Here is a 27,983-nt window from a genome sequence, read left to right as displayed (position 1 = left end):
TAAGTGCTGCAGCCCCAACAGCACACTGTTAGTGCGCGCTCGCATGGGAGAGTCAGCAGAGGTTTCCGTTTGTTCCTCTTGAACCAAAATCCGCTACAAACGCAGCCCTGCATCAAACGGAGCGATCAGCTGAACATGACACGGACTTTGGGGCTGTTGGCGAGTTGTTTGCTGTTTCTTCTCTGCCCCGGTGCGGACGGCAAGCGCAGCAGGGAGCGAGTTTACTATGTGGGGATCATTGAGGACTCGTGGGATTACGCACCAAGTGGAAAAAACCTGATTAACGGCCAAAACGTCGAAAATGATGAGTGAGTTGTGATGCTGTCAAGTTATTTAGAGATTAGTGATCGCAATCAAAGTAATGTCATCATATATGATCACTAAAATTCACACATACGAGATTACTAACAGATGTAAAGTGATTATAATAAATACTCCGAATAAAATAAAGATCCTCAAACTAAAAAAAAAGTTTTAGGTCAAAAGTGCTTCAGTATGTCACCTGGCCAGGGTGTGACATACAGTGTCTAGACCTCTGAAAATAGTGATGTGTGTCTGTTTGGCAGATGAACAGGAAAGATGACAGTACTTGCATGACTAACAGTGAATGACTTATTACAGAGACTGAAGACTTCCTTTGCTGTGTGTTACACTGACTGAAATCAAGTCAGGAAATACAGACAGCTGCCTCTCATGTAAGGGAGAGAGAGTAATCTGCACCACACCAACAATACAGTGATATTATATACTGTAAAACTTCAATTAGTAGCCTGGGCTTTTATTTGCTTAAATCACTGAAGTCAACAGGCTTATATTAGGGACAGGTGTTTATATGGGACAGGCCTTTAATTGCTTTCTCATAAATTTGTTGTTCAGCAAAGATCAGGAAATACAATGAAACTGTTATTTAAACCAGTATGAATATTACTTGTGTAAAAATTAGGCTTCGAATAACATATCACTTTCAAATCATTGGTTTAATCTCGCTCCGACAGACAGAGCATCAGAGAAAGTGTTATGCAACTCTTTTTATAGCACTGGAGGAGAACGACACAATACACAAAAAAACACAACAACACTTTATCCTGTTAAAACAATACTGACAACTTGGATTAATTTTCATGAAAAAAACTTTTGTTTCCTTTGATTCTTACGGACTAAAGGAATGTTTATAGCTTACAGGGAATGGATGACCACTTAAGAGGAAGGGAGTCACCACTTGTTTTCCGCCATGCCAGTAAATCTGAATGAAATTAAGTCTTCTCTTGTGCTCATGGTTTCAGGAAAATGAACTTAACAGTTGAATTGTTGAGAATCTAACTGAGCTAACAATGTGTAGAATCTCCGTATTGACAAAAGTTTAAACATGTATATCTGTATGTGCGATCTAAGCAGCTATCTAATGTTTGCTCCCATGGGTAGCCAAATACCTGTTTTATACATTAAAAGAACTTCTTAAAAAATGAAATGCTTGGCAACCAGACCAGGCGTCTAACTGAGACAAGCTTTTATTTGTCAAAATGTGTAGCCACACCGGGCTAGTAGAAGTGACTGGGTGTTTAATTAGGACTAGGCTTTTAACTCAAGCTTTAGATTAAAAGTTGCTGTGCGTCAACAACAAAGAGAAAATGAAAAAGGATTTGATGAGGATATTTGAGTGTGGAGTTTCTGAATACTTTCCACTTGTGACAGTTTATTGTGTTTTTGCAGTTGAGTTTTAGATGGATAGTAAAGCCTACAAATAAATGGCACCTGACTGGATCTCTCTGTCTAAGAGGGCCAGATACCTGACAGGTACCTGATTTGATCTCTTCATTTAAGACAGCTTAATGACTTTGAAGCATACCACCACTGTTCCTCTATTGCACAACGCTGGAATGTCCTGACTTACTCTATCAGCCAACTTATTCAACAGTCAGTAAGTGATGCCATATATATTGGTTGTACTCAAACCAAGCAATTGACACTGAACATTAATTCTTATCTTCTCCAGATATCTTATTGTCCATCTGCTTTTCCTGTTTACTGACTCCAGAGGCAGATAACTTCTACTAATGATACATCATCCAGTTGGTGGCTCTCAAACGTAGCCCTTCATGAAAAATTAGTAACATCAGCCAATGGAAAACCAAGATGTTGTCTTTTACTATGCAGTGGCATTGCATGACATTTCAATAACAAAGGTATATAGATTGCAACATAGAGATGATTGTCTCAAATCTCATCGCTACTGAAATAGGCACGCCTCCATAATCATAGAAAATAGGCCTGTATGCTCAGTGAAACCCCCTTTATCAGACTGTCAGCAAGCTTATCAGTACGACCCATTTGTGAATCAAGTAGCCGTAATGCTTTTCATCCTCCCTGGTGCTTTGGTTGTGGGTTGGATATACAGAAGCAAAACTGCGTCCGCCACAGCTCCAGTAACACGTTATTAGCCCGGGGAAACGTGTAATCACAGTAATGACAAGTCTAATTGTTAGAGAGTTGCAGCCAGAGGCAATTTGTTCTGCAGCATTGCATCTCCAGCTAAAGGATTCATCACCTAGTTCATGTATGTTTTATAGTGAAATTTAGTCTGTTACTGGCAATGAAGTTAAATAATCTCAAAGATAAATCATTTTGTGAAATCACACTTTTTTGCCATATTTGCATTTTGCTCCTTTTTAGCAAAACTTTTTAGTGGTAATATTTCCTTTGTGTTTTGGAGTAATTACATACAGTTGTATAGTTGGTTACAGTCATACATTATGTGTCTTGGCAATAATTAGGCAGTTGCCTTGTTGTCAAGGTGGTGACATGACATTTGCATATAATGAACGTTGTGCTTCTCCCACCTGTATTTATAGACTACAAGTATCTTCATTCTGTTGCAGTGATTTCTTTTATATCACTTATATTTTATCACACTTATTCATGCCTATTATTTACAGAAATATGCATGCAACACTATAAGGAGATTAAACTGCCTGCAATTGTGCAATCCTTTACTGTATGATTTGACAATAACTTGACCTTGACCTTCTCCTTCTTCCTCCTCTTCTTTAATCCCTTTATTTACACACTTCCCTGTCTCCAATTGTATCTCAGGCATGCATCTGTCTTCCTGGAAAGAGGACCACACCGTATTGGCAGCGTTTATAAGAAGGCCATGTTCCGACAGTACACAGATGCTACGTACAGCCGCCAGGTCCCCCAACCTGCCTGGTTGGGCTTCCTCGGGCCCATACTGCGAGCTGAGGTTGATGATGTCATTGTGGTCCATCTGAAGAACTTTGCAACCAGGAACTATTCTATGCATCCTCATGGAGTTTTCTATGAGAAGAATGCAGAAGGTATGGTGCTGCATAATACATATGTGTGCACGTAGATACAACATACTGTATTCACACAGAGTCAGACCTGCAACATCAATTATATATCCCTTAGACAAAAGTAACAGCTGCCCATACAAAATGATACCCATCATGCATACCTCCCTTACCCACACCTCTCAAAACTGCTGCTATAACTCCAGTGCTAAATAAACCTACTGCAGATCCTAACAACCTGAACAATTTCAGACCAATTTCAAATTTAACATTCCTTTCTAGAATACTTGAAAGATCAGCTGCAGCTCAGGTCCACACTCACCATTTACCACTTAGTCTGGTTTTCACTCCTTTCACAGTATTGAGACAGTCTTGGTAAACATCACTAATGATCCCTTAATGGCAACTGACTCTGGGCTTTTAACTATTCTTATTTTGTTTCATCTAAGTGCACCCTTTGATACCATTTCACATAACACTCTTCGAGAGAGACTAGCTACCATTGGAATCACAATCATCCAACTCTTTTCCAGTTACTAATGGTGCTCCTCAGGGCTCTGTCCTAGGTCCCCTTTTATTTATTATCTACCTTCTACCTCTTGGCCATATCTTAGGAAAATTTGGCATTCAGTTCCACTGCTACGATGATGACACCCAGCTCTATCTATCCACTTCTGCCTACTTCCACTCTTCCCCCCAATTCTCTTTCTGACTGCTTAGGGGATATTAAATCTTGGCTTTCATGCAACTTCCTCAAACTTAACACTGATCAAACCGAGGTTCTCCTTGTGGGTACTAAATCCACCTTGGTTAAACCATTGACAACTCCGAAGTCTGTCCATCCCCTCAGGCTAAGAGTCTGGGTGTCATCCTGGACAGTACACTTGCCTTTGAGGCCCACATCAATAATGTTACTCGGTCTGCATACTTTAATCTACAAAATATTAATCATCTTCACCCGTCACTTACACCTCAGAGCTCTGCTATCCTTGTTCATTCTTTGGTTACATCCATATTGATTATTGCAATTCTGTCCTCTTTGGTCTCCCTCTCAAGTGTCTTTATAAACTCCAGTTGGTCCAGCATTCAGCCGCTTGTATCATTACCAGAATCCCCTCCACAGATCATATCACTCCTGTTCTCCAGCAGCTTCACTGGCTTCTTGTTAAATATCACATTGATTTCAAGATTCCGTGTGTCACCTTTAAGGCCCTTCATAATCAAGCCCCTTCGTACCTGTCTGAAATCCTTCATATCTACACACCCTGACGTACTCTTAGATCCTCTTCTACAATCCAACTCACATCACCATCTGCCCACTTGACTACCATTGGTTCTAGAGCTTCAACCGTTCTGCCCCACCGCCTCTGGAACTCTCTCCCCAACGACATTCGCAATATTGCCTCCCTATCCACTTTCAAATCCCGACTGAAAACACACCTTTTCAAAGTGGCATATTCGGTCTGATATGGTGACCTGCACTGATGACTTGATGATGGTGATTTTACACCTTATATTTATAATTAGGATTTTTGTGTAGTCATTTTATTAACTTTTATTGTATGTTACGGAATTGTTTGATTTTATGATCTAATACATTGCTGCTTTTTTTTTCAAAATTGTGTCAAGTAAGGTGTCCTTGAGTGCTACAAGGTACCTAAAATAAAATAAAATGCAGTTTGTGCACATGTGTTACACAAACAACATATTAGGTTACAGAAATGATAGCAATGTAGATGCAGATGTCTGAAGAGGAAGTCTGACTCCTACAAAGGTGCTGATTCATTCAACAAGGGACACTGTTCTGCTAAGATTATTTTAAGTGTTTTATTAAGGCAATGGGAAAATCAGCAAATACATTTGAAAATATGTTTTTTAAATAATATATCGCAAAAAAGTTTGGCATTTCTTATGAATAGCTGAACAATTTAAATGCACAGGCTCATTGATTTAACATCGGCATTGTCTCTACATTCAGATACATTATTCAGTCAAATGGATGTATTTTTTTTCTATCTGATGTTTTACCCAAAAGCTGTGCCTTTTTGTAGTGCTAGTCTGAAAGTTTGGCATGCAGCTCCTCTGCTTCACTGCCAGACTCTCTCTGACAACAAGACACTGACAGGCTGAAAAGACAGAAGGGCTAGCAAATGTGATGCAGACTAAAAGAGTTCAGTTTGGCCTGTGTGAGGAACTAAGAAGTGACGCAGCACAATTTCAGTAACTGAGATGGACTACTATGGAAGATTCATTTCCAAAGGATTGTGAGCTTTCCAGCTCTGTATTGTGCAACAACCCCCCTCCCCCTCATGTGGGGAGTTGCATCCTGCCTTTGGAATTTCCAGAACCTTATGGGAACTGAAACGGAAACTAAAATTTTGTTTCCCCTCTTAAAACAGATTAAGGCGGTTGATATCCTGTGTTACAGGTGAATTTACACTAATCTGTCTATGCATCAGAACATTCCTGTTGCATGACCAACTAGCTTTTATAAACAGCAAACTGGGCAGGAAGGCAGAGAGATGGAAAGATAGAAAGATCGAGGAAAAAGAGAAAGAGGAAGGAGAGTGGAGTCAAAACATGGAGACATAAAATTTGGTGAAATCTGCATTCAAACATGTCATGTGATGAGTACAGAGTAGTACAGAGGTCAGAATACTCGTGACATCTATCACTAAGACTGAGGTCATTTATCTGTTTAAAGATCACTTACTGTACAGACGTGGAGGCTGAAAGCTTAACAGAGATAAGACCCATGGAGGAAATGGATCTGACCTTGTTTTGGGGAAAACCTCCGTTGAAGAATGTGCTTATTAAACCTACTTGCTGTTAATGAATAATTGATTTCATATGAAATTCGACATCATTGTTCTGCGGTTTCAAACTGTTAAGGCAAACGCCTGTGCTTGTTAAGACCATGTAATAGTTTTCTGCTGACAGAAAGTGAAAGCACACAGGCTCAACTGCTCTCTAGACTTCAGAGGAAACAGAGTGATCTCAGTGTAAACATCTTGTATTTGTCTACCAGGGGCGCTCTATCCAGATGGGACATCAGACAAGCTGAAGAAGGACGACTCTGTTCCTCCGGGAGGCAGCTACACCTACCGCTGGGAGGTCAGACCAGAATTTGCCCCTACAGATGACGATGCCAACTGCCTGACCTGGGTCTACCACTCCCACTTGGATGCCCCCAAGGAAATCGCCTCAGGACTCATAGGGGCTTTGCTCACCTGCAAGAAAGGTGTGAAGATGCTGATAATACTTGAGAGGACATGTTTGTCATGGTGTGTCTGTATATTGGCTGTTAGGTTCCCTCTCTGTACACGTTATGTGTATGCCAAATCAAATCTTCATCTCCTTTAATCATAGTTACAATCACAAAGGGCTTCTTTGCTCCCATGCTTAAAAAGTAAAACACACCAACACTCCCTTAGCCTTAAGCCCTTAATGACTACAATGAAAAACTGCCAACAGCTGCATAAGAAAAAACAAATATGGTGGGAAATGTGTGAAAGTGACACCACTTTCCGGTCTATCATACTTAATGAATGCTGACATGGTGGGAAAGCAAAGATTAAATGTTCCTTTATCTATGCACGACTGCATAACTGTGTAACACATTTAACCCCTATCCTGCGTGTGCCTCTATGTCTCATCTTTCTCTGTGAGTACAGGAATCTTGAAGGAGACTAATGATCCAGAGTCTGTGGTAGAGTCAGCCCGAAATGATGTGGACCAGGATGTCTTCCTGATGTTCACCGTAGTGGATGAAAACCTAAGTTGGTACTTGGAGGACAATATTCAGAGCTGCTCTGATCCAGCCGGGGTCGACCGAGAAGACCCAGACTTTGAGGAGTCAAACCTGATGCACGGTGAGAGAGAAATTTCTGTGATTTTTTTATATTAAAACGATTGTACACACATTAAGTTGGTTGACAACAAGAAGATTAATTGTTAAATTAAGTTTTTCAGAAAGTCTAACAATGCTCATCTTAGTTTTCGTTCTTTCCCACCTCCCCTGCTTCCTGTTGCCCCTACGTTCTTTAATTTCCAATGTTATGTGAGTTACTCTTCACATTAACTGACCAATTCCTTAAAGAGTATGAAAGAAGGCTTAAAGAGACAGTTTACCGCAAAATAAAACATAGATATTTTTCCTCTTACCTGTAGTGCTATTTATCAATCTAGATTGCTCTGGTGTGAGTTGCGGAGTGTTGAAGATATCACCCGTAGAGATGTCTACGGCTTTTTGTCAGTATAGTGGAACTAGATGGCACTCGGTTTGTGGTGCTTAAAGTGCCAAAATAAAACATTTGCAAAACTCAACAGCAATGTCTCTTTACAGGAGTCATGACTTGGTTACCCAAGATAATCCACAGACCTTGTTGTGAGCAGTTTCAAAAGCTGTTAGCTCACTCAGTGGTGGCGAGCTAACAGTAAATGTACATTTCGGTCTGCGCAGTGATATGGTTGGCGGGATGTAGTTTAGTAGATAGAAAATAGTTCCTCAATTAAACTGTTCACATCAAGGTCACTGAATTATCTTGAGTAACCGGGTCATGATTTCTGGAAAGAGACGTTGATGTTTAGTTTTTCGATTTCATTTTTTTTTTTTTTTTTTCCTGTGGTACTCCACAGCCGAGTGCTAGTCTAGTGTCTAGGATTTTGCAGGCTGTTTTTGTGATTGTTGCAGTCTTGAATGCCTAATTTCATGGCAGCTTTATTAAAGAATTGTCATATGTTGCAATGTTTACAGGCAGTTTTCCCAAATTAGTTTAATTATTAATTAATTATTATAAGCATTCCTCTGAGCCTCCTGCTCTCTCTCCCTGGTTAGCAACTAACACCGTACAATGTGATGTCATTCCTACTCTTCATAATTTGTTGCTTGGGCAGAAGCTCCGCACTGAGACTTTATTCTCGTACCAACACCAAAATGAAACCAAAATGACCTGACTCTGTCGTTAAACTTGTCAGTAACTGTTGGTAAAATTAGCTGTGTGATGCTAACACTTAGCCCTGTCACAGTGTGTGACTCTGTCCCAGGCGCAGAACTCCAGTGTCACAATGGTAATCTCATAGTAAACAAAAAGAGAAAGATGGCCTGAGCGAATCAATACGCTGCATGCAGCTCTTCAGTGAAATGAGATTTTACCCCTTTTAAGTTGTCAAATCTGCGGTAGAGTTGCAGTGATTGAACAAATTGTTCAGAATTAATGGGGATTGGCTGAAGTTGCGTTAATTGTTGCAGTTGCAACATTACAACATCCTGTAGGCAGACAGCTCTATGGTCAATATCTCCAATACCAAGCAGCTCACACCAAAATAGCACTGCAGGTGAGATAAAAATATGTACTTGTGATTCTGGGGTGAACTGTCCCTCTAAAGGCAAAGGTTGTTCACTTTGTCATTTCCTCTAACCTCTGTATTTTCTCTGTGTGACAGCTATAAATGGCTACATGTTTGGTAACCTGCCCGGAATCGAGTTATGCCAGCACCGTGCAGTTGCCTGGCACTTGTTTGGCATGGGTAACGAGGTGGACATTCATTCTGCCTTTTTCCACGGTAATACACTGCTGGACCGTGGCCACCGCACTGACGTCCTCAGTCTGTTCCCAGCCACGTTTGCCACAGCTGAGATGGTCCCGAAAGCAACGGGAAAGTGGTTGCTGACCTGCCAGGTCAATGACCACTTGCAGGGTAGGGCACCTGATCTTTAACCTCTGTGTGAAATTTGACCTCTCTGCTTTGAGACTAAAGAATGCATTTTTTGTGAGGTACATCACTGTTATTATGTCATAGTGTGATGTTATCAGTCTTTTAGCAGCAGAGCTTGTACATCTACTCTAGATGTGCCAGGACTTGCATTTTAAGACTGTCCAAAGTCCATTGAACTTACTGAAGAACTGAATGAGACATACTTGCTCAACATGTTATTAATCATACTTACACTTGAGAAATTCCTTTCCTTTGTGTCCTACCAGGCATTCTATAAAAGCCTATTTGTATCTCTGTGGCATTCTTAAGAACATACACAAAAGCAGTATATTTACTAAATCACACCTTTGGTAGTTTTACAGGTTTTGTGTGGAAAAGATAAGGAAGTTTAAAGTGTTAACTGCACCCTGGAATATTTATTATTTTACAGACTATTAAAGCTGACCCTTTAGACTTGTCAGGTTGTTTGCTGCCATTCAATTTTCCTTAGGCTCCTGAAGTTTTTACTTTATACATGTGAACATGGTCTGTGTAATGTTTGTGTCTGTCTCTCTTTATCTGTTCCAGCTGGGATGCAAGCCTTCTATGAAGTGAAGTCATGTGGAAGTGAGGCCAGCTCCACAGTGATGGGGGGTGTTGTGAGGAATTACTACTTGGCAGCAGAGATTATCCGGTGGAGCTACGGTCCTTCAGGAAGGGATCTGATTAAAAATGTGTCCCTCACTGAAGCCAACAGGTGGGCAGACACTTAATCAAATTAGGCTTGACATACTGCTGCATCCAACTGAATCAATGATAACAACGAGCCCACGTGGTTGCATGCCAGCTTTTTCCCAGCTATGTAGGTTATTATGTCTATTTAGCTTGTTTTAATGCCTAATATGGTCACAGTTGTTGAAACATGAACTGCTTTGATTACATAATTTGTACTGCAGATAGGTGTTTCCAAACCTCCACTGTGTCGTAGCACTTTTTGTGCCCAAGGCACACTAAAGGACAAGCCAAGATCTCAGGGCACACCTGTATTTATATCTGTTGACGACAGTTTCTATAACATGTGTTATCGCTCTTATCACAACATAAGGCCATAAAAATTTGTAAAAAATAAGACAGGTAGTTTCGTGATACTGTCTGCTGACAGTTTTTTTCTCTTCTTCTTCAGTTATAGGTTATTTTCGCTGGTGCTTTGTTGTAATTTGCTTCGTACAATGAAGCGATCCATTGTCCCACTCATGGCTTTCTCCTTTTAAATGTTATCACCCCTCACACTGGCTGCCAATTAGGGCTTTTGGTGTGTCACACACTAATGATTCCTATGCGCAAACTGTGACAAATAGGTTCCCTGTGACAGTTTTTGAAATTAAATTCAATTAAATTACAGTTTTTTTTAGCTCGAGCTTGCCTCTTTATTAATGGGTGCACACGACATACTGATACAGTCAATCAAAAATTCATTCATAACTTTTTGTAAAGGCCCAGTTGAATATTGAAATGATAGGCTAATGTGTGGTTATCTCGAAATCCCTTGGCACACCAATCGAGAACCATTGTTGTAGACTATACTGTTGTCATGTTTCAATACTTGGTAGGATCCTAAAATATGCATTTTCTTGTAACGAATTGAAAATGTATGTTAATGTCACTGCTGGAAAGATGGTCTTTCCATCAAACGTGGCTGTCTATGCAGTAGAAAGATGCAAATGCTTTTTAAATGGGTGCTTCATGACCTGAGAAAACAGAGGAAAAGGGCTGTGGCATTTGCTTTTGCTCAAGAGGTAGAAAACCTACAACTACCAGAATGCACTGCGCCACACCGGACCAATATTTGCTCCTGCTGATGGGTTACATTATGTGAGCTTGGCTGTTTTGACAGAAAACAATATTGTGGCTGCCTGGTAAGAAACGATCTACAGTTAAGCAGTGAGCTCAAATATGTTTCTGGAGATGTTTTAGTGGAGAAATAGGTAATACAGTAACAGAATCTTGATTTATATTTGATCACCACCGCCTCGTTTTACAGTTTGAGTTTGGTTTGAGTTTGAGAAAGAGAGGGACAGATTTCTCTCTCGATCCACTTCTTTACTCTCTGTGTCTGTGGTGGCGGGCATATGAAAATGTGGAATTACAATCTGTAGTTTGAGTGTCTGCGAAGAGCTGAAAGAGGAGCAAAAAAAGTGCTGGTAAGATGGAAGGCAGTTTAATACTGTTTATTTACACATACTTTGTTATAATACAAATAGGCAAATACAACCTGGTAAAATAATTCCAGGAGCTAACTAATTCTGCAGATGATCGCTATTCATCTAAGGCTTGACAAGACCTCTGAAGAAAGTTGCCTGTCTGTGGCCTCTGTCAGACTAATTACACGTGAGCTGGTTGTTCCTGTGGTGTCTAGAGTAAACTGTGTGGATAGTGATGCAGTGACTCAGTTGTTATTGTGTCTCTGTTATTGTTCCCTGACCTGACTGGCAGAGATTTCTGCTCTGTTAACTTTTTCTGTGGTAAGAAATTACACACAGCTGCTTTATCACCACATATTCATTGCAACCCATCGCTCCCTCTGTGTCCCCAACAACTTACGGTATTTAATGCTTTGTATCCCCCTCCCCACCCCTTCTTCTGCTCTCATAGTGCATCAGAGGTGTTTTTTGGCACTGATGGTGGAAGGATCGGAGGTGACTACATGAAAGTGCTGTATCAAGAGTACACAGACAATACCTTCACCAAAAGGAAATTGAGACCTGATCCTCATTTCGAATTCCTGGGTAAGGCCTCTAAGTTCCAGATTTGGCAAAAAAAAAAAAATCTCGCTCTTTTGTATCTTATTTACCGGTACACTGTCTGTCTGATATTCAAGTTCTCTCAGCACCTTGTCTTGTTACAGTGCTCTCCTGTATTTATCTAGGTCCAGTCCTGAGGGCAGAGGAAGGAGACACTCTCAGAGTGACATTCCTGAACAAAGCTGACAGAAACTACAGCATCCAGCCTCACGGCCTGCACTATGATAAACGATTCCAGGGAAGCAGCTATGAGGACGGTGAGGAAGAGGCCAGTTGCAGAGCTGCACAGCCAAGAAAAATTTTCAGTAGTCATGATAGCTTTAATATTGTGAGTGAGTTGAGTGGTATTAAGGGGCAAGGATTCATTAAACCAGTGGGCCTCAGCTTGGGGTCCGGAGAGGGATGGAGTTCCAGGAGATCCCCAGAAAAATGGGGATTTTTTTTTTTCACTATTTGAAGATAAACTATGCAGAATTTTCCTAAAAAAATTACAGATTCATTCAGAGGTAATCCCTCTCAATCATCACTTATCACCCACTAGAAGTGTGTGCTGGTGTGTTTTTCTGCAGAGACTCTGCCCTCTGCCTGTATTTTCTTATTTTCTGTGTTTGGGATGTTTATAGGCATGTAGCCCGACAGCACTCAGATAAGGTTGGAACTTTCTAATCAAGCAGCGACCATGTTTCGGACCATAAGCAGCAAACGTCCGAGAGACATAGTGCTGAAAAAATGCAAATGTAGCAAGGTGAAATGCCAAAGGAGAAAGAATCTGCGGTTGGCTTTTACTTTGGCTTTGGCTAAGGAGTGTGCTTATGAATGGTAACCAACAATCCTGCATAGTATACCTTTAATTCACTATAGAAGTGAGCTCAATAAGAGTCATAAGAGTGACTGTTCTGATTATAGGTTTCGCTTCATCCATGGTAATCTCAACTGTTGACAACTGTAGATTTCTGTATTATATTAACTTGAGCCATAGCCAATGATGTGTAGGCAGGCAGACTATGGCAAGCAGCCAGGAAAAAGACAATGAGGATTTTTACTGATATAGGTCATGTTGAACTGAATCGAATCAAGATCGTATTGTGGTAGAATTTGTGGTATCATCAAATATTGTATCATTGTCCAAAGAATTGATGTGATGTTTTGTCATAATGAAACTTGTGATTTACTTCCTCAATAGCAGAGGGCCAACAATTTAGACTGACAAATGCATGTTGCATGGCTAGGGCGGTTAGCACTGTCACCTCAAAGCAAGAGGGTTCCTGGTTCAATCACGGGTGCGGGAGCTCTTCTGTGCAGAGTTTGCATTTTCTCCCTGTGTCAGCATGGGTTTTCTCCGGGTACTCTGGCTTCCTCCCACAGTCCAAAGACATGCAGGTTAATTGGTGACTCTAAGTTGCCCGTAGGTGTGAATGTGAGGGTGAATGGTTGTCTCTACATGTCAGCCCTGCGTTAGTCTGGCAACCTGTCCAGGGTGTACCCTGCCTCTCTCCCAATGTCAGGTGGGATAGGCTCCAGCCCCCCCGTGACCCTCAAGAGGATAAGCAGTTGGAAAATAGATGGATGGATAGATGTTGCATGACTATTTCTTCCAGACTGAAGAACATATCCCTGTCTCTGCCTCTGGTGTTGGCTAGATTAATCAGTTGTCATCATACAGTAATTATCAATTATTAATCATTTGGTGCAAAGTTCAAATGCTAATTGTCTGCTGAGAAGGTTTAGCATGATAGGATATAAATATCTGCTCATTTAAAAAAAGACTAAATTAAACACATCAACTAAAAAATTTAAGTCATGTATGGACTGTCTTGTAATATAATCACTTTGAATTTCAAAATACCTCAAATTAAAAAACAAAAACAGCTTTATTTATAGGCATAGAGTTTGACTGCAGTGCCTTTTTCTAAACCATTAATTCTTTGTGTGCAACACTGCAGGTGTCGACAAGCCGGGCTCTCATGTCGGTCCAGGGGAGAACTTTACCTACACCTGGCAGGTGCTAGAGGGTCCATCTTCATCCGATTCTGCGTGTATCCCCTACCTATACTACTCCGCTACTGATCCTATTAAGGACACCAACTCTGGATTGGTGGGACCTCTGCTCGTGTGCAAAAAGGGAACACTGGGGGAGAACGGAGCCCAGGTGTTGCTTTATTATCCATTCACACACACACACACTGTCTCTCTGAAATGCAGGAAATGGTCACATTTAAGAAGTTTCATGCAGTAAATGTTTGTTTTTTAATTTAATGTTAGATCTTCAGTAGGCAGGCATTGACATTTAAAGCAATGTAGTACTTTTTTATCTGAAACTGAAACTGCAGTCTGTAGCCCCTAAGGTCCTCACTGTTACTGTATGTGCATTGTTTTACAGAGGGGCGTTGATAGGGAGTTCTTCCTCTTGTTTTCCGTCATGGATGAAAACATGAGCTGGTATTTGGAGGACAATATCAACCTTTTTGGCAGCAACGAAACAAATCCAGACACTGAGGAATTTGAGGAGAGCAACATGATGCATGGTAACCAGTGTGTTAAGCAAAGAGTGTGTGTATTTAGTTTAAATGTTATCTGAGTGATACTGGACCTCACATACCATTAGCACCAGATTTTTGAGCTCCATTTCTGGTATTTCTTTGGTATATTCTTTCTTGTGTCTGTTGTTTTTTATGGTTTAAATCTTCCCTTTCCTTTCAGCTGTAAACGGACGCATGTATGGGAACCTTGATGGACTGGAAATGTGTGCCGGGGACACAGTCATGTGGTACACCTTTGGGTTAGGTACAGAGGTGGACATCCATGGTGTTTATTTTGAAGGGAACATCTTCAAGAAGCAGAGCACAACACGAGACACTGTCAGCCTGTTCCCTCACACCACTGCTACAGCTGTTATGCAGCCAAACAACCCCGGTTAGTCATACACACACATACATACAGTCACAGACATACATTGTGCTGCCACTCCAAAACCACATCCCTTTCCTTGCACACATTGTCAGCGTTCATCCGCACTTATGTTTTGTTTGACAGAACAGCAACACGTTAAGATAACCTTGTGCAAATCTTTTCCTGTGACATGTACACTGATCAAAACACTTAAAAACAGGAAACACCAGTAACTACAATACAAGTGGGAAAGGTCAAAACTATCTGCAGGATTTGTATTAATTATAGTATCCTGAGATATATTTGAGGGCACTTCATAAAGTTACTGTTTTTTTAATGCTATGGAGTCTAGGTATGTAAAAGAAAAGCTTTATAGATAGATAAAACTATATTAAAAACTACATTGTAAATACAGTTTAATGTAACAGGGTATGTGGTGTAGTGCATTGGTTCCCAACTGGTGGGTTGTGGTTCAAAAGTAGGTCATAGGTTCATTCTGAATGGACCACAACTGGCTCACAAACCTGCCACATTTATAAAAAACCTCTCTTCATTTTGAAGTCCAGTAAATGTCTGGCTTTTATTTTGAAATGCTGTTTTCTGCTGTAGAGTGAGTGACTAACAGACAGCTACGTGACAGAGACAGCAAACAAGCTGGACAGCATGGCCAAACACAAGTATGACTGTGAATGTAATAAACTGTGTGGACCTTGAACTAATGACTAAAGAGAAATTATGACGCTGTGGCTGGACCAGTTGGGAACCACTGGTGTACTGGATACATTTAAGTGACTCGTTAAATTCCCATTCTACATTTGAATGCCTTTTGCCATCACAGCCTCAACCACAAATACAAATTGTACATGTGCAATAAATATGCCATGAAAGATTAAGCATGGATTCCCTAAAGTCCAAAGATCAACAAAGATTTTGTGGTAAGCTATAACAAATGTTAAAGGGACAGTTCACCCCAAAATCAATAACACATATTTTTCCTCTCACCTGTAGTGCTGTTTATCAGTCTAGATTGTTTTGGTGTGAGTTGTAAACTGTTGGAGATATCAGCCGTGGAGATGTCTGCCTTCTTTCCAATATAATGGATCTAGATGGAGCTCGGCTTGTGGTGCTCAAACCAACAAAACAATACACTTGTAAAACTCAACAGCAATGTCTCTTTCCAGAAATCATGACCCACTTACTCAAGATAATCCACACACCTTGTTGTGAGCAGTTTCATGAAGGAACTATTTTCCTTTTACAGAACTACACCTGCCAACCATATTACCATGTTCCTACATGAAACTGCTCACAACAGTTTTTCAAGTGTATTGATTTATTGCCTTGAGCGACCACAGGCTGAGTGCATGCTGATATCTCCAACACTTGGAAACTCGTATCAAAACAATCTAGTGTGATAAATAGCCCTACAGATGCTGTTCTCATGCACTGTTTATATTTTTTTCCCACGAGAAGTAATGCACCACAGTTGGTACATATCCCTAATCATGAGCCAGTATTTGTGCATAACCCATGTATTTTCTAAGGCTGCGATCAAGTGACCAATGTTCTGCCAGGAGTAAAGAACGAAGTGGTCCTGAGCAGTCCAGTGAGGAGGCAGACTGGGGTGGTGGATAGGTTACAAAACACATGACTTTCCCTCAGGACACCGGTGCTTGGAACCATGTGAACTTTGAGGGCACTTTGATTCATTTTAAGATTTGTTGTTATCGCATTTCTTTTCCTAAACCTACGTTAAGTATGTAACTTTATGTTAAGTACAAAACATCAGGTATAGGCACTTATTCGCAGGATATCATGTGAACCGCTGTGTGTGCATCTACGATGCTATCATACGACCCGTTGTTTAAGGATACACTGGAAGATAAAAGGAAACTATGTATTTTTGATTTCTGGGTAAACTGTTTCAGTCATTGCCAATAGCTCATGACCATAGGTGAGGGTTGGAACATAGATGGACCAGTAAATCAAAAGCTTTGCCTTTGAAAGAAGGAGTCATGGATACAAAAATGAATTTCCTATGAAGCGTGGCTGGGCTAAGCCTTAAAGGAAATCTGGAGGGAGTTTGTAGTAGAACCGCTGCTCCTTCATGTTGAAAGGGGTCAATTGAAGTGGTTCAGGCATCTGATTAGGATGCCTCCTAGACGCCTCCCGTTAGAGGTGGTCCAGGCACGTCCCACTGGTAGGAGGCCCCGGGGCAGACCCAGAACACGCTGCAGGAAGTACATATCTCGTCTGGCCTGGGAAAGGAGGAGCTGGAAAGCTTTGCTGGGGCGCAACCCGGCTTTGGATAAGCGCTTGAAAATCAATTGGAGTGAACTGTCCCTTTAAAGTAATGATCTGAAATCCTCTCCAGAGATGTTTTAAGACAGAAAAATAATCTGCTCTGAATAATAATTTGTGTCAGTTTTTTTATCCACCAAACTTATTAATTACAACTACACTTGAAACATACGGAATCTATAAATAGACAAATTTAAACTCTGCTTATACATCATTTTGGGCAGATAAGCTCAAACATGAGTGGAGCAGGGGCTTAAAAATTGCTCAGATAGCACAAAACACTCTCTGAAAGCACAAAAGTGGTGTGACAATATGCAGTCTACATGTTTCATGCCTACCCAACATGCAGACATTTGCAACAAACGGCAAAACCACAAGTCAGCACACAGAAGAAAAGCAGGGCACTGGTTTATTTTCTAGCCAAGCAAAAAAAAAAAAAAAGAAAAATCGCAATGTATTTTTGTTTATTTGCTTTTCTGTTTCAAGTCTGAGTCAATAACATCAAGTCCAAACATCATTACAATAAATTACATGAGACTGATTTTGAATACACTGTGTGCATTCAAACAGGAACAAGAGTTAGATGTCATGAGAAATTGGAAGCGCAACCCTCCCAAAAACACACTGATGTGTGTTCAGAGAGCGACAGTACAAATGCTTAGGGGATTTGTGTGTTTGTCCTGCAAATGCCTGCACCTATTGTAAAGCCACAAACATATCCAGTCATGTGCCCAAATACTTAACCTCTTTTCATTCCCCTGTCAGGTGTGTTTGAGGTGAGCTGCAGAGTAACAGACCACTACTCAGGTGGCATGAGGCAACAGTACAAAGTACGTCTCTGCCCGCAACGCAAACTGAAGCCATCACGCACAGGAGGGCCAACCAAGACTGTGCAGTATTTTATTAGTGCTGAAGAAATAGAGTGGGACTACTCACCTAAGAGAGACTGGGAACTGGAGAAACACCACGCCACATTAGAGAACAGGTGTGTGAGTAAGATAATTGTAGGCTGATGTGTTTCAGTGTTGGAGCCTGTGATTAGTGGTGTTACTTATTACTGTTTGTTAATGGCAGCAAATTGGTACATGTCTCCCAGTCCAGGCAATGTATTCGTGGGGAAAGGGAAAAACAGGATCGGCTCGCGCTATAAGAAGGTGGTGTACAGAGAATACACTGACGAGACCTTCAAAGTCCAGAAGAAACGGCAGCCGAACGAAGAACACTTGGGTATTATGGGTAAGCTCAGCTGCTCTTTATGCCTTTTTTTTACTGAGAAAAGACAGAAGACAACACAGATTTTCTTCTTCTCTGTAGGTCCAATAATCAAAGCAGAGGTAGGAGAGCAGGTTGTGATCACATTCAAGAACAAAGCCAGCCGGCCATACTCGATTGGTGCGCATGGAGTGAAGGCAAGCGGCTCTCACATTCCTGTCCAACCTGGTGAGAATCAAATCTGAAAAAAATAAAATGTATATTGTTACTTACTAACAAAAGGAACGAGATACAAAACACTGGCCTTTTCCCAGAAGTGATGAAATTGATATTTTTGTTTTACGGTCTCTTGCCTCCAGGCCACATAATGGAGCTGACATGGGATGTTCCTAAAGATTCTGGTCCAGGGGTCTCAGATCCTAACTGTATCTCTTACGCCTACTACTCCAATGTTGATTTCATTAAGGTACACATTACCTGTATAAATTGTGGTCTCAAGGAAGCGCATAAATCACAATGTCGCAATAAAAAAAATGTTCGTTTAATTGTTTGTGTTCAGGATCTGTACAGTGGTCTCCTGGGGCCTCTGGTGATATGCAGGCCTGGGACTCTGCAGCACGGTGAGGGACCTGACAGACAGAGGGGCGACGTGGAGAAGGAATTTGCTCTGCTATTTATGGTGCATGATGAAAACCAGTCCTGGTACTTGGACGACAACATCAGAACATACCTCGACATCGAACCTGATATCTTCATGCCTGATGAAGAATTTGAGGAGAGTAACATGATGCATGGTACGAGATAAGATGAGAGGGAGGCACAAAAGGCCTGTCTTATTCACGAACAAACTGAAGTTGAGATTTATTGATGGAAAACTGGGGTCATCCTGGCATTAAGAGGATTAGGATGGAAATGAAAAATATTAAGATAGAAACATGAGCAAAATTCAGCTTAGAATTGACCGTAAAACCATTGATACTTTTGTTCACCCCCAAATCCAAAATACATATTTTTCCTTGTACCTGTAGTGCTATTTATCAGTCTACATTGTTTTAATGTGAGTTGCTGAGTGCTGGAGATATCAGCCAAAGAGATGGCTGCCTTCACTCCAATTTAATGGAACAAGATGGCAGTTGGCTTTTGTGCCAAACAAAATAGATTCAAATAATTCAACAGCAATGAATTTACTCAAGATAACTATTTTTTCCACCGAACTATACCGGCTAACTGCATCACAGCACAAAGGGAAGCGTGCATCTTCTTATGGATGAGAGGCTTGTGTTCGTGATGGCTTGAGCTGTAAACATTAATGCCATGTAATATTGGCTAGGTCAGTGGTGTTAGGTGAGCTAGCAGAAAGAAAACAGTTCCAACATGAAACCTTTCAGGGGTCTCACTGACTTTTCTAGGCCTACGCTGAAAGCCTAAAGCGGAGAGGTGTGCTCTTTCCACCTTAGGCTTTCCACATAGGCGTGTGGAAAGCCATGCGCTTATGTGAAAAGCCTTAAGGCAGAAAGAGCGCACCTGTCTGCCCTTCCATGTCCAAAGGAGGAAAGCCTGAAGCAGAGAGAGCAAACCTCCCTGCCCTTCCGTGCACCTACATGGAAAGCCTAAGGCAGGGAGAGCAGCAAAGACCCCCAGGAACTGAACAGAGCAGCATCGATGACAAACAGAAATGACATTGATAAGTCAGACACAGCATGAAAAGGAGGAGCTGGGGTGGAGGCAGGTTGCAAAGCAGCTTGCAGAGGAAGCAGCAAAGGTAGGCAGGCCAGAGCAGTTTAAATAGAGCGCCCTGAATGAGATTTACCAGTTGGTTGCATAGAAGGGAATCATGTGATCTATCAGCTGACTCTCTTCCATCAGTCAGCTGCTCCATCAGTTGACTGAGCTGTTTGAGATCAGTTGGGATGTGAGCTGAGCTTGACATCGTGTCCTGCCTGAACTAACACGCTGCTCAATTTTTGATTTTGAGGGTGAACTGTCCCTTTAACTTTATTGTTCACAAGGGGAGATTCATCTTAGAGACAAATGAGACATAGAACAAACACAGACTCAAACATAAACGTGTACTAAAACATAATAAAATACATGAAACACATAGTAAAAACTGGTCAAACCCACCATGCAAGCTCACATAAAACAATGTACATCTTTAAATGCAGCCTCTAAACATGCAAACTGTATGTTGCTCAACACATAAACCCAACATCAGTCGAATCAGCGGAACATGATGGTCCTCCTTTTTTATGTTGTCCCAAGAGGAAGTATAAATTATGGTTTTCCTGCCTCTGTATGCCTCTGTCTGATTTTATGGTGTGATGGTGTGAATGTGTCTACTGAAGGGATCAATGGTGAGCTGTACGGTAACCTCCATGGACTGGTGATGGTCCAAGGACAGAAAGTTGACTGGTATCTCCTGGGAATGGGCAATGAAGTGGACATGCACACCGTTCATTTCCACGCTGAGACTTTTACCTACAAGGTAACCCTCGTCACCACAACTCAAGCTTCTCATTATTCATAATTAGCAGGCAAATTATTTTTATACAAACAATACAGGTCTAACAAATGTCCCATCATTTCATACTGACACAGTGGAGAACTGGTTTGAATTAAACCAGTGAATGCAATCATCTGCAATGAATGCAAAATCATTGTTGTAATGAAATCTTCTACATGCACACACAAAAGGTTTCTTCACTCACTTCTCATTTCCTTTTCTCTGTTCCCCTCCCGTGTAATGTTTGTGCTGCGTGTGTTTGTGTGTGTGTTAGACGGACCGTGTGCACCGGGCAGATGTCTTTGATCTCTTCCCCGGGACTTTCCAGACTGTGGAGATGGTTGCTGGCAATCCAGGGACTTGGTTGCTCCACTGTCACGTGACTGACCACATACACGCCGGCATGGAGACCACTTTCACCATTGAAGGTGTGTGTGCACCACAGTTATTATGGTTTTATGTTTTTCTTTGTTTTGTTTTGGGTTTTTTTGCATTTAATTCTTGTTTTCAATTCAGTTTAGGTTCAGTTTATGTTAAAAATGGTAAATTTTAGTTTCATTTTTGTTAGATTCAGTATTAGTTAACCCTTTAAAACCTGGAGCGACATCACTTTTCTTGTGCCGCTTTCAGACACCTTTTGCAGCCTGAGCTAATTGGTGTGCGATTTCTTAAACAAAAAAGACAAACAAAAAAAAAGGCAATCAGCAACTTGGTAAGAAATGTCCCACAAATTGCAAAAATTATTTAAAAAATATATTATTATTATTATTACATTTTTAAATTATGTTACAGAATTATTATATTTATTAAGTACCCTTTCCATATAATTTCCTTGTTTGCTTGTTTTTAACTTTCTTCCTTTTCCTTTTTTCTTCTTTTTTCAAACAAATTTTCTTGTTGTTAATTTTCTTTCTTACTAATTTCTTGCTAATTCACTTCTTCTTTTCTTCTTTCATTGCTCATTTCCTTCTTTCTTTCTTCTATTGCAATAGAAACGCCACACTTTGTGAAGGAAGTTGGCTCACAGACATGAAGACATCTCAGTCTCAGTTGAAGCAACGCCTCCTCACATTTGATGTGTAACCAAATTGCTAAAGACTGAAACTATTATCTAAAGGCTAGTTTTCAACATTATTTTTCGGGAAGCTAAAATGTTTTAGTTTAGTTTAGTTTTAGTTAGCTATGTAAACGTGCAAGGACGTTATCAGTATGTACACCAATCTAAACATCTGTTGAAGAGGATTTGACTAACATCTCGCATTTTTGCTGTCTTTTTCTTTTCCAGAAAAGTCCTCACATGGTAAGATCTGTTTCCTTCACCAAGTAATGCACAAGTTATTGACACATATTGAAATGAACTGACAGTGAACAGCCTGGGTCAGAAAGTAAATCAAGGCAGACACATCCACTTGTGGCATCGCTGAGAGTGTGAGATCAATCGATCAGTTAATGGCTGCTGATAGATCCAATGAAAGGTTTTACAGGCTGGCAGATTAAAAGCAAAGTTGAATTACAGACCTTTAATCTGAAATATTGATCACTGTAACAGCACAAATTCCCATATCCAGTGGTCGAATTGTTAATTTTTAACAAGGGGGATGCAATGTAGCTTTGATTTTTTTGCGTGCACACATAATCAAATATGACACAGCACAGATGTGCAAAATTAATCAAGATAAAGATGGCATGACCTATACCTGCTGCTTTTAAAAAACACAAATAATGCAGTAGTATTGCTATTGCAGGACAGACAAAAAACATTTTAGACTATATATATGAGTAGTTCTGAAATAGCTGTGAAAATTAATCTTAGAGTCACTCTTATCTTATAGACATTTCCTTAGCCAGTTATAATTTCTCCTTACCTGTGAAGCCTTGGGCTGATAACTGGTGCTGCTGTCAGATTCCTGTCCTGATACCTGCCTGGTTTCTCCCTGGCATCTATTGCAATAATATAGATAATAAATGTGCAAAGCAAAATTCATAAATACACAGTCACTTTTGTGCTCTAGATATTTTCTCTCAGCCAGTTATAATCTCTCCTGTGAAGACCCTGCATGATCATCCTTGCTGGTCTCTGGTCCACTGTCTCCTCCCTGACCCTGCTCTTTATATTGTGGCAATAAAGATTAAAAAATATGTGCAAAGCAATAGTGAGCACAAGTTCTTATTAAGGAGTAACTATCATTATCTACATGCAACAGCATTACTCAACTTACATGGTTTGTTTGGAAGAAACGGTGCAAGGTTTTTTGCTTCTTGCTGGCTGCTTTGCTGAACATAGTTAACACAGAGGTACTGCCCAGGGCCACACCTCTTGTCTGTGAGCGGTTGATAACAACATGACAGCGTGCGTCTGCCGCCTGGCGCTGCCTACTCTTGGTGTGTTTAAAGACGGCTCAGAAAAACACGTTACCACATGTTAAAAACGAACTGAACGGTTGTAACGGTTGTAAAAAGTGCGGGGGACAGCAGGCACAGATACGGGAATTCGGGGGACATGTCCCCTGTGTCCTCCCTTCAAATTACAGCCGTGCCTGCACACACAGATTCTAGATTAACAAGGGGGATGCGTTTTGGTCAATTTTCTAACAAAGGGGATGGCATCCCCCCTCAATTTGACCACTGACTATATCAGTGTTGATTTTTGAGAGTGTCACTGTTGGTCACTCAGCCACTGATTTGCATATTGATTGCAGTTTCAGGATAGTGCTCTGCAAACTTGGAAAACAGGTCTTGACTGATGTTATAAACCCCACTTTCAGTATTCAGTGTTTGAGATTTCCCTCCAGACCAAAAGAAAGTCAAAATGGTTAAAGATTGACCAACAACAAAAAGCTAATTAAAAACTTCCTGTTAAATTATTTCAGTTACACCCAAATATCAGTCAGCAGGCACATTATTGACCCACTGCACGGCCTGGGTCAAAAAGTGCTACAGTATCTTAGTACTGCATCATGATTACATAATATTAAATCTATTCATTCATTACAAAGCCAGTTCAGTTCAGCATGAATCTGATGTAATGCAGCACCCCGCCTAATCTAAAACTTAAATCATCAGAATAATTTATAAAGATGCATTATTACATAGAATTTTACACATAATGGCTTTAATAATCAAAAGTAATTGAGATCTTTAAGCAAATGTTTTGACTTTAAGCAGTGTTGTAGTCTAGACCACCTAAACCGAGAGTCATGACCAAACCACAGTGAAGCAAGACTGAGTTACACCAAAACCAGACCAGTGTGAGTCACTCTCTGCATGACACACTTACGATAAAATGTGGAACATCTGAACCTCAAAATGGACTGAAAGATCCACATTCCCATGAAAACACCTGCAGAAAAAAAATGAAGCTTCCTCTGCATTCACTTCTTTTATTGCTGAACTGTATGAGTGTATGTGTACCATGAGAAATGTCTTGACAATTGAATTTTATATGAGGGATTTTCTTCACAAATAAACAGTAAGAGGCTGAAATCAACTTAATCATCTGTAATCAACTCTCCTTTCTTGCGCAGGCAATTTAGTGATATCTATGCAGGTGCGGTCTTGACTGGTCTTAAAATAAAATCCATACTCCTCTTTGTCTGAGACCGAGACAAGACAGAACAAAACTTTGGTCAAGTCCATGACGAGAGCAAGAACAAGACACTGGCTAGTCACAAGACCAGATTAGACACAAGACTGATCTCGAGTACTACAACACTGCTACTACAACACTAATTGTATGAAAAGCATTAAACTTAAACACATAATAGATTAAGTATACATCTCAAGCATATTTCAAGAGTGTGCCAATACATTTTCAAGCCAAATGAAGATTAATAGACACCAATAGATGCCTACACAAAATATAGCACAACAAAATTTCCAATACATGATAGCATTGTTTGTAAAATTGTTAGCTGTGATGTGATTTGTCCTAAATAGGCTAAAACATGCACAAACACTGTAATGGCTCTTCCAGACAACTGATGGAATACCATTCATTTCTCTTGTCTAGTTCAAGTCAAAGTGGGGCAGTAGGTGTTGGACTTTTGTCTCTGCCATGACGTAATGGTTTTGTTGAATGTTATCTATATTTGCTTAGTTAGTATTGGTTATAGGGAGAAACAAAACATGGATTGGGTCATGCATTCCTTCAGAGCTGTGACGCTGTTGTAGGATGTAGTGCAGAAGATAAATTGTTCATGATACAAACTTTGATAAGCATGAAATTCCACAGGACATTGATGATGTTAGTGCTTCAAGGCCAGTACATGTGAGGTGAGGAGATTTTTTGGGTAATGCTGTAACACTGAAAACATCACTAAATAAAGGAATTAAAGGATATAGCAGAGATACGCAGGTTAGGTTTTGACTGAGGTTGTGCATTTAACAGATTTTGTAGTTACACTGAATGTAAAGAAGCCTGTCAATCAGGGTGTCAAACTCATTTTAGTTCATGGGCCACATACAGCCCAATTTGATCTCAGATGGGCCGCACCAATTAAATCATTGCACAATAACCTGAGTGCCATCAGATCCAGGCACATTGTGTAGACGATCATCCTCTTATAAACCAGACAAACAGTCTGAGATATCTTCAGAAAATTATGTGCAATTTCAACAGTATACCTCAGTTTTTCCACATTCAGTCAGTTGACTTCTCACTGTCATTACATGTGCATTTATCCACACATTTATTGATACAGATTCTTTATAACTGAAGCTGCTGATTGACAATATTTGCACAATGTTCAATATCTTTAAACATGAGCACAGTAAGTATTCATTATCGTATCAGAGGGCTGTGTTCTGGTCAGGGTGGAAAAACTTCTGAAGCAGAAATTTAAGCCCCGTTTCCACCGAGCAGTACGGTATAGTTCTGATGGCTTATGTTTTTTTCCCTGTTTCCACTGTGAAAAGTTGTGGATGGTACCAATGAAACTGTTCTGTACTGTCCCCATTTTTGGTCCCCCCTCTGTTGGGGGACCTAGCACACAGATCTGGTACTAAAAGGTGGAGCTGTGAACACTGCAGTCTGTTGATTGGTCAGTAGAGGACGGTCACTCTGCTCAGGGCTGAGTTGTGATTGGTTTTGAGGCTCATGTAACCACTGTTCATACTGTGGAGAGTTTTATTAGTAGACTTTACCTCTACAATGAAATGATGTTTTGCTGCCTCTTGCAGCAGCTGCAGTCTGAGATAAAATCTAACTTAATTGACTGGGCCGACTGAAGGCAACTTTTAAGGTGGAATGTTAACTTGTTATGTTATTCAATGCATGAGTTGACAATGTGAATTCATCAGCATACCTTAAATTTCATTGTAACAACTTCGACCATCACTTTAGTTTTTATATGACATACACTTTTAGTAATGAGTGGATCTTGTGTTTGTATATATATATTAATTTTGACCAGGTTACGTTAACTGTATATATTCTAATCCTCACTTGGAGAAAAAAAAGCATTGCCTGAGAAGGACTAAATGCACAAACCCACTACTTTTAAATATCCCATGGAGAGAGACTCTCACTGCAGCCTGTTTTATTTTGTTCAGAAAATGTTGGTGACAACAACCTCGCCCACATGAGAGAGTACAGTTTGCAGTGGAAACGCAAGGGTCTAGGTATCATGTCTGAAGGGTTACTTTTGGTTCCAAAGGTACCATACCGAAAGTGTTTGGTGGAAACGGGGCTTTACATGAAGTAGGTACCACACTGTTTAACTTGCTCCTGAAACCTGGCACCTCTTAGTCTAGTCATCTAGAGGGCCGGATTGGACCGTGTGTTTGACACCCCTGCTGTAAATTGTGTCATTGTTTATTTATCATGTCCCTCCTGTCTTACTTCCTCCTCCACTCTCGTTTCCTCATTTTCCCTGCTGCAGCGTCAGGAACTGAAGGCTCCATAAAGACGCTGCTGGTCTCACTGGCGCTTGGTCTCGTGGCTGTAGGCGGACTGCACTAACAAAGGGACTCTGACACTGAGCCAAGTGTGTGTGTGCATGTGTTGCATCACTGTTGCATTGTGTGTTTGGTGGAGGTTATGTATGTATATATCAAACAATTATCAGAGCAGGCAAATATATATATCAAGGGATGTACAGTCGTGTATAAAGTTGAGGATTATTTTATTTCTTAGGACTAAAAAAGGCATTTTATACTTTTTTTGATTGTTTCTATTTGCCCTTTTCTGGCATGTTGCACTGTGTTTGATGCTGTTAGTTTGGCAAAGCATTGCTGTACCAAAAATTTGATTCCCAGTTATGAATGTGCAATAAAGACATTTATTCAACTGTGTTGTGATAATTGTGTCAGTGCTGTTTCTCCTTCTATGTGCTAGGATCACCCACAACCACAAGGTGGCGTTATAACTTCAAAGTGCAAGTTGCTAAGAGAACAGATCAACCACTCGTTTTCTTTTCTTTTTTATTAGTTTTTCCTAAAAACAGGAAGACAATGACAGAATGTGTCAATGAAGTAAGTTCACAAAAGATAGAAAAGACATATGGAAAAGAAAATACGTAAAAATATTCATAAAATAACTAAATGGATACAAAGGAATGGTGAATAACTTTTCATATTGTGTGTAGCACTCATGGAAATCTGTAAAACAATATGACAGCCATTTCAACTGTCCTCAGGGAGACTAACAATACAGAATTTAAAGGTTTTCAGTGATATAACTTGTCATGTATTAAATCCTGTCTTGAAAATCTGTGGCATCCTCTGTAATATAAAGCAACTGATCAGATTAATACATGCTTTTGATAAGGTGCAGGAAATAAACAAATCACTAGTGATTAGCTAATGTGTTTGTCTTGTAATGAGTGTCAATAACTGCTAGATCAGGGTGGACACATGCACTTGTAGCATCGCTGACATTGTGAGATCAATTGATCAGTTAATGGCTGTTGATAGGTCAGTTCCCCATCAACACGAATGGTTTTACAAGGCTGGCAGATTAAAGGCGAATTTGAATTTCAAAACTGAGATAGTGATCACTGTAACAACACAAATTACCATATCAGCGTTTATTCAGAAAGGGTCACTGTTGGCCATTCACAGACTAATTTGCATATTGATCGCATTGTTTCAGCATCTTCAAGTGGGCAATCTGGAAAACAGGATTTAATTTTAAATGATGATGTAACCCCCGAATTATTTAATGTAAACTTACTTCCAGAGCTAAAAAAAAAAAAAAGGCCAAAATAAAATAAAATTAAATTAAAACAAAACAAACAAAACAAAACAAAATAATAAAATAAAATAAAATAA

General features: G+C 40.3%; 1 protein-coding gene across 2 annotated transcripts; it reads left to right on the top strand.

Annotated features, from left to right (window-relative positions):
- The first annotated feature begins 2 nt into the window (after positions 1 to 2).
- On the top strand, positions 3 to 26,818 carry hephl1b (hephaestin-like 1b). Of its 2 annotated transcripts, XM_033644346.2 has the most exons (20): positions 3 to 308; positions 3,091 to 3,335; positions 6,340 to 6,552; positions 6,986 to 7,183; positions 8,757 to 9,011; positions 9,597 to 9,765; positions 11,661 to 11,794; positions 11,935 to 12,066; positions 13,753 to 13,958; positions 14,190 to 14,334; positions 14,510 to 14,722; positions 17,765 to 17,984; positions 18,096 to 18,235; positions 18,314 to 18,439; positions 18,571 to 18,677; positions 18,771 to 19,005; positions 20,557 to 20,696; positions 20,989 to 21,142; positions 22,000 to 22,014; positions 26,594 to 26,818. In XM_033644346.2, the coding sequence occupies exons 1-20, from the start codon at positions 136 to 138 to the stop codon at positions 26,671 to 26,673; spliced, it is 3,300 nt and encodes a 1,099-aa protein (XP_033500237.2). In that variant the 5' UTR covers positions 3 to 135; the 3' UTR covers positions 26,674 to 26,818. The 2 variants fall into 2 exon arrangements, with proteins under 2 accessions (XP_033500237.2, XP_033500244.2); XM_033644353.2 differs by lacking the exons at positions 22,000 to 22,014; positions 26,594 to 26,818 and adding an exon at positions 21,707 to 21,821.
- The last annotated feature ends 1,165 nt before the right edge of the window (positions 26,819 to 27,983 follow it).

Source organism: Epinephelus lanceolatus, chromosome 11 (assembly GCF_041903045.1).
Source record: "Epinephelus lanceolatus isolate andai-2023 chromosome 11, ASM4190304v1, whole genome shotgun sequence".
Classification (NCBI taxonomy): domain Eukaryota; kingdom Metazoa; phylum Chordata; class Actinopteri; order Perciformes; family Serranidae; genus Epinephelus; species Epinephelus lanceolatus.
Note: the sequence above shows the minus strand (reverse complement) of the source record. Positions and strands in the feature narration are given on the sequence as shown.

Coding starts and splice junctions, on each gene's coding strand:
- hephl1b (XM_033644346.2), top strand. CDS start 136: ATGACACGGACTTTGGGGCTGTTGGCGAGTTGTTTGCTGTTTCTTCTC. Junction 6,553..6,985: donor TTTGCTCACCTGCAAGAAAG/GTGTGAAGATGC, acceptor CTGTGAGTACAG/GAATCTTGAAGGAGACTAAT. Junction 18,236..18,313: donor AGAACACTTGGGTATTATGG/GTAAGCTCAGCT, acceptor TCTTCTCTGTAG/GTCCAATAATCAAAGCAGAG.